Genomic DNA, 11,808 nt, shown 5'->3' with positions numbered 1-11,808 from the left:
GGAAGTGGGCGTTGTTTATACATATAAATCAGGTATAATTTCGCACATGTGCAACATTTGCATAATAGTATTTGTTTAATTTGTTTCCACATCTTCATACTGTAATACTCAGCTCAATCTACTTAAACTAAATGTTATGAACTCTCTAAACCTTACTGCCACCACCACCACCCACTGAACAAACCTATTTCAGATAAATACAACACGTTCGATCTTAAACAGATGATTATTCCAAAACCTTGTTTGGAGGCTGTGAAGACAAAGAGAGATAAGTGAATAACTTTAGAATGTTATGGCCTTATATCATCTGTGATCCCACCTTGTTATATTATGCCTGCATCAGTAGTAAAATGGATAGTGGTCATCATGGTCTGTCCGGACAAGAAGGTCCACTTTCTTTCCATCCCATCTTATTATGCTGTGAGAATTATTACTGTATTTGTTTTCTCTCGGCTCACTTATAAACTATTACCCTCCATTTGTCTCCTTATTTGTTGTGTGTCCCGGGAACGGGAGACAGCCATTTATTTGGCTTTGAGCTGGATTCTAAAGACAAATCTCTGGCCAGGGGCATCAGTTCTGAGCTCGATCGATAGCTACTCTGTGGATGTCTGATCAAAGCCTGACTAATATGCATTACCTTTTGGGGCTGGTTGTTGTCACTGCAAGCAATTTAGGGACTGAGCCAGTTGACAGATCACACCAGCACTGCACCTTTATCACTGGGTCAAGATCAATGCTCTGTGTTTTCAAAATCAATATCTTATCAATGTGCCACTGTGTTTTTGTTTTAGAATTCTGATATTTTTTCGAAACTTTCTTCAAAATATCCCCTTACACAGTTCAACAGTGTAAATGGTTGTTTTTCACTATGCAGGTGCTCCGTGTGGTGCGTTTGATTAAGATTTCGCCGGCTCTGGAGGACTTTGTGTATAAGATCTTCGGTCCAGGTAAAAAGCTGGGCAGCCTGGTGGTGTTCACAGCCAGCCTCCTCATCGTCATGTCGGCCATCAGCCTGCAGATGTTCTGCTTTGTGGAGGAGCTGGACCGCTTCACCACTTTCCCCAGGGTAAGAATACACTCTCACTCACTAGGGTAAATATAACAACTAGTGCAGGTGATCTATTTAAAGTATATAACAAATGATCACAATATGAAGAACAACAAGTTGATTCATTGAAAAGATTTCTGGAAATCTGTCGTCAGGAGTCTAAATAATTCAATCTATTGCTATGCACAATGGACTTTACTCTTTAGTATAATTACCTTGTCTGTATTCAGTGCATGTATGAATACAACAATGCTGGCACATTTTCAACCACTTTCATTGTATAATGGGGCTCCCTGGAAATGATTGATTGTTATCAGATACCGATGTATTGCCCTTCATACCCACACATGCTCCTCTGCATTTAGAGATTAGTAGGTCTTATTTTATTTAGCCGGAAATATCAGCTGTTTTAAAGTAAGAGCCATCTGCTGAAATGAAGATGAAATCAGGACACACAGGTAGAAAAGGAAATCCACTGCAAACACATTAAGAAATGCCTATGAGCAGTTCTAGAGGGGCACCTCAGACGAGCGATGCCGAGGGCTGCAGATGCTGATGATGAGATGCATGGTTGGTCGACAGATGTGGTACCCCCTTTGATTTCTAAGTGCTCATGAGCTTCTTTCTCTCTCATTAGCCTCGCCTTTCGAACTCCCATATCTTTTTTTCTCCCCTCCAACATCTCGCTGATCCCCAGCACAGCGGGAGATGAGGGGTTGCTCGTAAACAGATGCCACTTGTATGCCATGTTACCCTCCTCGCTCTCATTTTCTCTCTTCGTTTTTCTTATTGCTTGTGTCTCACACACCCACCCACATGCACAAAGACGCACATCCCATCATAGTTAATGATGTTTGGCTGTCTCTCCAATGGGCAGACCTGTTGCTGGGTTTATCTTTATCTGCAGTGACAGGGATGTGGGAGTAGGTGGGAGGGAGTGGGGGGGGAGTCTGTCTGGAGGTGAGATGCTAAGGAGGAGGCACAGGCATGTCATTTGACTCCAGGGGCCACAGTGTCGCAGCTAGCTGTTCCCTACACTTTAATCTGACCTCTACCAAGTAAATGAGAGGGCAGCAAGACAGTACAAAAATAAAGGATTGTTATGCTCTGACTTCTTCTGTTCTTTTTATGGCTTGTATTTCAAAATATCACAACCTCCAGCTAGAGAAGGATGGTCGGAGCGGGATATGTGCATCAGTTGTGTGATATTTGCTCTCATGTTTCAAATGTCAGATCTGTCTGTTTCTCTGTAATTTCATCTCCAACTCTTTCTTCATTGTTTCTCCTTGTGTACTCAGTTGCCCTCTCTTGTCTTTTGCCTCTCTTGCTTTTTATATTCCTGTGCTCTACCCCCTGTAGGCATTCATGTCCATGTTCCAGATCCTAACCCAAGAGGGCTGGGTTGATGTCATGGACCAGACTCTGGTGGCTGTAGGTCATATGTGGGCTCCGGTAGTGGCCATCTACTTCATCCTCTACCATCTGTTTGCTACCCTGGTGAGAAACGTGTTGTGCTTATTCAAATGTACAAGACAAACATGTTGAAGAGACTGTTGTATTACATTTCTTAGCATTTTGGTTGGTGCAGTTCTATAGTCGGTAAAAGCCGGTTGTTGGAAATAAGTGGCAAAAGCATACATGAGTTGTTTTCTTAATGCTTTCAATTTGTGCCATCACCCCTTCAGTGTTCCCTCAAGTGTTACATCTAATCACAGTTAATCAGACTTGCAGGCGTAAGAAGTGCTGACATTTCAGTGTTTGGCCTTCTTATATAGGGAGCATGCAGTCTCTGGATGAGTCACACTTCACCGCAGACAGGCAGGATCTCTTCCAGAACCGAGCAAGAGACACATGCAATTACTTAGCGGACTTTGTATTTTTGAAAAAGTCTTGTTTTATGGTAATAGGGATAATGACATTGACATAGTGTAATGTGATCAAACTCGGCAGACTTTCTCATTAATTTCCTCTTGTTGCATTTTAGATTCTTCTCAGTCTTTTTGTGGCTGTCATCTTGGACAATCTGGAGTTGGATGAAGACTTGAAGAAGCTCAAACAGGTAAGAAGCTTATGTGAATTATGTCCGTAGTAAAACAAGATTATGCTCAGATCTATAAGTGCGAAAGAATCTTGCTATCGGTACCCACAGGTACAGTTCATGTTATTGCATATACAGTGTTGAGATTACGAATTAAATAAGGTAGTTTTATAAATAATGAGCCTCTGTCTCTGAGTCAACAGACATTAAGAGGATGCTGTGACTCAGCAGCTCACCCACCTCACAAGCCTTGCTAACTTTTATCACCTATTTAAATGAGGTGTCGCTGATTTCACACAAAACCTGATTCTCCTACTACAATGGGTAATTTTCATCTCAGAAACTCACTTTGGTGGAAAGTCTTGATGGATCAGACAAGGTTTCTAGAAGTGTCTTGTTATTTTCTGGATTGAAAGTCAGAAATTATTATTCATAAGCAGTGTGAAGGCTTTCAGTTGCGTATTGGACAGTTTGCTATTTCTTTATACATGAGAAGGAAGAGGACTGTCAATCATCTCTTGAGCAAAGCCAAAATGATGAAATGGCATAACCAGGCTAAGCCACTCTGGCTGGTTGATCAACAATATTAATATTCCACTCTGGTCCTTATATTTGGTGCCTGTCATTTATTTAAATGACCCACCATTTTTTTATTTTCTTAATTAAAAATGTGACTGCATGTATTTGATTAACATAGCTGCTTTATTATTAATCACGGAAGAATGTGGCAAAAATAAGGACAGTATGTATTCTTTTACACTTTTATTTTAGTAGACTTATTACCAGTAAGAATAACAGTAAAGGACATACATGTATGCAAGACATTCAAAAGCACCTTTTCTCTCATCATATCTTAAGTGCAAACTGATTTGTCTGCTGCCTGCGTTTTATTCCCTTGTTGTTTGCCACTGCGTTTTATTTAAAGTGGAGCACTTTCTGTTAGCACCCTGGAAAGAGTGACAGAGTTTACAATGTGTTCCCACATGTGGGCAGGGCTATTAGTAATTTCGGTTTTTTTCACCTTTTTTTTTTTTTTCATTATAGGATTTGATTAAATGGGCAATTAGCTTTAATAAAGCAAAACCCTGTTGTGTGAAAAAGCTTGAATACTCAAAGCCTTGTTGCTTGTTATTGCCCTACGGGTCAGTTTCTTTCTTAAATTGCAATTGCAGATTCACTTTATAAACACAACTCGTTTTTTTAACAGTCACCGAGAGTGATTACTTTTTTTTAAGTCCTTGGTCAATTTATGTTTGTAACTATACAATACTTTTACTTATGTTAATTTATCGATCTGTAAGATCACTGACAGGAAGGTTCACACACACACACACACACACACACACACACACACACACACACACACACACACACACACACACACACACTTAGATCACCGATGTGCGCTCACAGCTGGCTGGCAGGTTATTTCCAACCCACAGCTGAGTGATTAGGCGCAGTGACTGTAAAATTGCCTATTTTACAGGTGCTTCCATCACGGATACGGAGACTAACTATAAATAGACCATAGACTGTGATCACCCTCCCACAAGAGAAAGCTTCTGCAAACATTTGGCAAAAGCCCAATGACATGGCCTACCTTTTTATAAAGAAATACACACGTGGGCTGTGAGGGATGAGAAACAAATTACTCTGTATGTGATGAATCATGTTGGTCTGCTGTTTGATGAATGACTTCGTTGGGGTGGTAATGTTTGTTATTCGTCCTCAATGTGACCATGACAAGCTCTTTAAAAAAGAAAAAAGCAGAACATATACAGAACATGGTATGACCTATATTATTTATTTTCATTTCATAAACCTTGTGAATTTGACACACAAAAGTATAAATGGGTGTGTGTCCCCCTCGAGAAATTTGTAATCCTTTCTTCTTCACAGTTGGTCGAACACAGACAGTTTCTATGTTCAATTTAATTGGAAGAAATGAAACAACAAATTGAAGCCGAAAGACATTCACAGAGCGGTTTCATGCCTATTATAGAATTCTCTCCTGGTATTATTTGAAGTGAAATTAGGGATGATGTGTGTACGTTTTTTGTAGAAAGTGGAGTGCTATGCAAAAATATATAAGAAATTATGTATAGAACACTAATTATGCAAACATTGTTGGCATTGGTTTGCGTAGTGAGCTAATCTCGGTTACATTCATCTTCATACTGAACGTTTATTTAGTAGCTGCTGTGGAGCAAATGTTATTGTAGGTAGTTGGTGACAATTTGTCTTGCTTTAACATCCTTCTCCCCGTCATGCTCCATCTGCGTCAGACATATCAGTAGAAAAAAGAAAAGGAGACGTGTGTGGTTGCAGGTGTGCCAGCAGTGTTTTTATGTGTATGTTTGGTGTGCGGGTGTCACAATAAAATGAAACTGTGCAGCCAAGCTTTGAGTAATAATATTAAATCCCTCTTCAAATAATGTTCTGTATATGTTGGTAAGTCACTGTCAATGTCATGTTCTTTATGCCAGCCATTTTACTTTTGTTACAGAGTCCCTTCTCACTTTAACATAAAGTAATCATCATCAGCCATCAGTGAATGTATTTACCCACAGTCAGTTAGGCTCTTCTGATCTTTGACTTTAGGGTGCACTAGCTTTCACTTTTACACCATTCCCTGTTTTTATTAAAGGGGCTGTATTATGCTTTTCTAGTTTTCCCTTTCCTGTAGTGTGTATAGGTTTTGTGTGCATGTAAATGGTCTGCAAAGGCTTAAAGTTCCTTCCAGAGTTTCTTTCCCACACAGACATAAGGACATCACTATATAACACTCACGCTTCTATTGGCTAGCGCTCCAACACATTGTACGTGATAGGCTAAGGAGCAGGACATTTCTAAGCGGTTGTCCATCACAACAGAGCTAGCCAGCTGACCAATCAGAGCAGTCTGGGCTCTGGTTTCAGACAGAGGGTGGGAAGAGGTGCTGAAGCACAGTCAGTATGAGAAAGAATACAGCACTTTTTACTATTAAAATTATGTAATTATAACTACACAAATATGAACCTGAAAATGAGCATAATAGGCCGCTTTAACAATGTGGATCAGTTAGCCAAAAGTTTGACTGCTCCCCTCCACACCAGAATCCTGTGAGTATGCCGCTAAAGTGTGAAGGGATTTATATAGAAAGAAAAATACCTGACTTTTATAGAACTACCCACCTTAAAGGCCAAGTAGTCTGTTTTTCTGCTGTTATGACAGAATAGCCTTATGACTCAGAGCTGAAAATAGAGCCTACTGTATGTGGTTAGACAGACATATCATTCATATATGTTGTTTAAGGCTATACTTAGACCAGGAAATTAAAGTTTAAACTTAATACAATTGGTAATGTTAAGGCGACAATAGTTTAAAACTCCAAGGATGACAAATATCTGCTGTGTATCTGGGTAAAGCAGCAGCACTACTGTTTGCATAGGTCTGCTGATTTGATAATGACATCACCAATAGGCATATATCAAAGATCATCTGTCATCGTTTGTATGGTGATTGCGGCCCCACTTTTCGGGGAATGACTCGCATCTGTCAGCCTAGATGTGCCATTTGTCTTGATTTGTTTCTTTCATCTAAGAGTCAAAGCTTGAAACGTCAGGAAAAGCAAAGAGGCTTCTGGGTACTCAAACTGTGATCAAGCAGATCAGTGTAAGCTTGCTGTGCTTTAATATCTCGGAAGTATGTTGGCAAGTGAAACAGCTCTGAATCCAAGCATTATTACATACAGCCCAATAATCTACACACACGCACACAGACTCTTACAGACACAGGTGCATGTGCATACACACCTACATGTATACATACTTTACACATAAAGAGTGGTCAATAATAATTAGTAAGTGGGAGCATGCAGTGGTGTAGAACTGGTTTATTCCACCATACTCTATATGAGCCAGGAGCAAAGAAGAACTAGGAATTCCTTAATCATGGCAAAATCACTAACACACACGCTCACACACAGATATATGCATGTGTGCACCAGTGCATGCTCAACTCATCAATGTTGATTAGGATAATGCATTTATTGCATGAAATTAGGTTTGCTAGGATTTTTTATGAAATGAAGCCTAGGACATGAGAAAAGCGGAAATCAGAAGGGAAAAGAGGAAGTAGAGACCCCCCCCTTCAATGCAAACACACACACACACACACACACACACACACACACACACACACACACACACACACACACTTCAGCCTGGTAGGTGTTTTCTGTTTGAAAGCTGTTAAGAAACTGCTCATGAAACCCTTTACAGTAGCTTTGGAGAAGCTATGAATGTTAATGCTATATTTATTGCTACATGTATTGCTTCTCCTTTGCCTTTGTCACCTAGAAATACCTTTGATCTACCAGAGAAAGACAGCATAAAAGGGAGCAATAGCATTGCCGCACGTGATTTGGAAAACAATTTTGACTATTGGATGTTGTTGCTGCCCATTTTTGCTCCTCCTTCACCTGCTGTGTCACAGTTTGATGGGCTTTTTGATAGAAGAGACTGATGGTCCATCTCCATCTCACAAATCCTTATTGCCCACAGAGAAATGACTGGAAGACCAAGGGGAGATGCAGGGAGAGGGGAATATGTTTACCCTATGCCGCTAGATATCAACCAAATAGAAAAAGGTGTTTACCCCTAAGGGCAGTGATGATGATGATGATGATGATGATGATGTGGTTGTGTGTATTCCTGAACTTGTATGGGCATGAATTGTCAGTGGTGATAAATCTATGTGTGTGTTATTCTGCATACACACTCATTTTTGCATTTCTGTTTGTGTGAAAGTGGCTATGCCTGGCAATCAAACAGGTCCTCGGGCAAGGTGGATGAGTCATGAGGAACACATTGGGGAAATTGCTCAAAAGAAGAAAGTAGATGGCTTGGCAGAGAGCGAAAAAAGCTAAAAGCGGAGCCGTCATCTACACTCTGTTTACAAAATGTATGAAGACAAACTGACATTTGAATCCGTTGCTCATTGAGCTCTGAGACCTCTCACTCTGTCCTTTGATATTTGTATATTTTAAGTCTACCAGACAGACTCTAAGGAAAAATGGAGATGATGGAGATGATGTAGCTGTGACAGTGCTCAGCCTGCATTGGACAGTTGTGCGCTACAGGCTCAGATGATTTTTGTTTACTGAGTAACCTACTTACTTTGCGATAACAGTTAAATGTGTCTTTTCTATTGATATTAATGTCGTTTTTGTTATGTCTAAAAAATAGCAACAAATACATTACCTACAGCAGTGGTTCCCAACCTGTATATAATTGTAACGCAATACATGATTGTCACTAAGAGCCTTGTCTCTACATTGCAATAAAATATAAAAAATAATTGATTAATTAATTTGAATACAAATTCAAGTTAGTAGCTATTAAAGGCATAAAAAGACAGCAATGCGAAATGTTTCTTCTGCCCGTAAAGTGTCCAAACCAGGCTTGTCTGGATAACGATAAGCGCATTTCTAAAACATAGTCATTGTCCATGCCGGTTCCAGTTGGATTATTTGTCACAGTTGCTCCGATCAGATCGGTCTCCTCCATTTTGTAGATTATTTACAACTTTTGAATCCACATAAACACATCGGCAAAATCCGGCTTACTTTGAGCATGTGTTTTAAACAGTTTAATCCCTTTGTGAATCTTTTCCACTTGCTTCGTCCTTTCATTTCTTCATACAGCGGGAATCCAAATGAATGAATCCTGAGTCCAATAACCATCAAAGTCACTCCAATAGTGCTCCTTAATTACGCTTTCATCCTCCTTTAACAAAATACTTCACATTCATCCAGTTTGTGACAGTAGTTGTAGCATTTTTGAGACTTTGAAACTTTAATTACCGCCGTTGCGCCCCCCCACACGCACACACACACACGTGGGGTGGCGGTAACTTCCAAACAGGAGTCATTTGGGGGGGCTCTTGGGAAAAAAGGTTGGAAACCACTGACCTACAGCATGAGCACGAACCCTGAGTACAAATACTTGGAGTAACATACAGCGTTTTACTCAGGCAATGGCTTTGTGTTTATTTTTTTAGATTAGAGCTTGGATGATGAATTGAACTGGCAAGTATACTGTATAAGCAACTATAAGGTTATTCAGCATTGGTAAAATGTTGAGAAGTAAATAAATGACATTAATTTTCCATATGAAACCCCCATCAAATTATTAGTATTATTCACCAGAAAAATAACCTATTATAACCAACTTACTGTATATCAAATAAATATCAGCAAATTTGAGAAATCCTAATCGGATAAGTATGTTTATAAAATAACAGTCTACGGTTATAATGTTAAAAAACTAATGTTAGCCAACATATCATTGTTTGATTATTTTAAGTACAGCACCATTATCCATATTATTATTGGCTGTTTTTATTGGGAAAGAAAGATGAAATCAAAGGATAAGAGGACATGCTCGTACAAGTACATATCATTTCCTGACCCTGGTTATACCCCATTAAAATGTGTCAAAGTGTTGCCACAGATCCGTTGAACCGTTCATGTGTGTCCCCAGTAGCCTCTGGCCTTGTTATTTTAGTCCCAAATGGCCTTGGGAAAGGATTTCCTCTGCACACGTTCAAGGATAATTGTTGCTGTAAATATTAGATCCCCAGATTATGTGACTGTGCTCAGTTAAAAGCTCTAGAAATGATAAAGTAGCCCGGTGTGTTTCATAGGTTTTACCATCTACCCACACTGCCATCTAGTGCAAAGACCACACATGCAACACTTGAATTATAATCTGTTGTTGCTCAAAGATTTATGCCTGGAGAAGACAATTGTTTATAAGTGGGTGCCATCGAGGTCTACGTGCGCAACAGTTGTGGCATGATGGATGATGATGGATGATGATGGATGACCTCTCAGATCCCTAATATATTATCAGTTTAACAGGCATTATTGTGAGCGAGGCCCATATGAACATCCTTGGAGAAACACTGTGCGGTGTTCCCCAGGGCACAGATGGAGGGTGTGATGCTGCATCAGTTTGATGCCCCCCGTGTGTCAGGCCTGTCAAAGCTAGCATGGAGAGAAGCATGACAGTGACAGTGTGTGGTTGTCTGCTAAGCTGCGTCTATCCTCCCATTCCATATTTGTCAGTTGAACTGAGTAGCCTATGATCTGGCATTGACTGTGAGAGATCAAACGGGAGAAGAGGGAGATGGGAGAGGGAGATGGGAGATGGAGTGAGCGATAAGGGTGGAGGAAGAGATTAACACATGGGGAGGGAGAGAAAGGAGAACAGAAGGAGAGGGAAGATGAATGTTTGCTTTGGGTACAAATGAGGTTTAGGATGAGTAGTCACTGCTCCATGGCTGTGACTGGAACATATAGTGTCACCTTGGCAACAGTTACACAATCGGGGCTTTTCCCTCCAAATCACTCCTGATTCTTCTGAATATCGATGTGGGCATCTGTGTGCATGTGGGATGGCTTGTTTATGCATTCTGTCTGCTCTCTGAGTACTGCAGAAGGCACTCAGCTTGAATATACATGTTGTTATGGAGAATTTAGTTTGATCAAATGTGTTATAGAGGGTTTGTTCTATGGCAACCCACCAAGGATTTCATTATTTATGAGTTAAACTAAAAGCCTGTCCTCCATGTATGTGATTTAATGGACCAAGGACTTATTTGGGGATTAAGTGGAGGAGAAGAAAGGCGAGGAAGACAGAGGGAGCAGAGAACAGAAAAGCGTTACCCTTGAGAATCCCAATACAATGTGTACTTATCTTGTGAATGTCATTTCAGTTTCCTATTGGAGACACTCCAGGCCCTGTGCCATGTCTCTGCCATGTGCTTAAACTATCAAGAACACACACACACACACACACACACACACACACACACACACACACACACACACACACACACCAACATACAGTCGTCATGAAATTTCTGTTCACACAACTATTTTTGCAAACAAAAATGGAAAAACAAAGAATTGAGGAGGCTGGCTAAAATGGAGGCATATGTTGAGCAACTATTTGAAAAGGTTGGAATCAATTATCTTCCAAGATGTTGTACTCTATTGAATGTGTTGAACAGGTACAGTTAAACATGTGTGACTTGGTTTGTATTATGGTAAATATCCACACAGATCTGACATACAAAACAGATGGAAAATACAAAAGCTACTGGAGGAATATATCAGAGAACATTGAAGATGTGACATCCAACAAAGGTTACCACCCAGGGATTTACGATTATTTGAGATGGTATCTGCAGTTGTTTTGGGTGTTGGTTGGTGGTAGCTATTAAAGGTTTACAGGCCATGTGGCTTTACAGCAGCTCCATAACATGGCTCATTACCCAGCTAATGAGAGGAGCGGGTGACCCTGCTAACTCTCTCTCTCTCAACACTTCCACCCCTGGGTATCACAACTGGACTGGCCCAAGGCTGGGGTTAACCAACCAAGACTGTAAGGGAATGTGCGGTGCAAATAGGCATTTCTACGTGTACTGTTTATACATTTTGGTTTTTATAAAGATTATGGATATGACTGTCATAGGAAACACAGACAAATACACAGAAACATACTCACTTTGTTTGTCTAAGTATCTACAATGCTGAATGAACGATTACTCAGAAAGTAAGCCTGTATTGTATTAATACTAAAATGTGTAGTCTATGATCACACATACACACTTTCTCACACATACACAGCTGTTGTCTGGTGTTGTAGCTGAATGGCAGGCTCTGATGTCT

The 11,808-nt window shown here is 40.2% G+C and overlaps 1 protein-coding gene across 1 annotated transcript in view; it reads left to right on the top strand.

Moving 5' to 3' along the window:
- The first annotated feature begins 871 nt into the window (after positions 1-871).
- Positions 872-11,808, top strand: part of LOC104957155 (sodium leak channel non-selective protein) — a 29,813-nt gene continuing 18,876 nt past the window's right edge. Inside the window, exons 1-3 of the mRNA XM_010784769.1 lie at positions 872-1,069; positions 2,411-2,548; positions 3,036-3,110. Coding sequence (XP_010783071.1) covers positions 872-1,069; positions 2,411-2,548; positions 3,036-3,110 — 411 coding nt within the window. The remainder of the gene's footprint in view (positions 1,070-2,410; positions 2,549-3,035; positions 3,111-11,808) is intronic.

Source organism: Notothenia coriiceps, unplaced genomic scaffold (assembly GCF_000735185.1).
Source record: "Notothenia coriiceps isolate Sejong01 unplaced genomic scaffold, NC01 NC01_scaffold00000724, whole genome shotgun sequence".
Classification (NCBI taxonomy): Eukaryota; Metazoa; Chordata; class Actinopteri; order Perciformes; family Nototheniidae; genus Notothenia; species Notothenia coriiceps.
The sequence above is the reverse complement of the archived record's forward strand: the minus strand, read 5'-3'. Positions and strand labels throughout refer to the sequence as shown.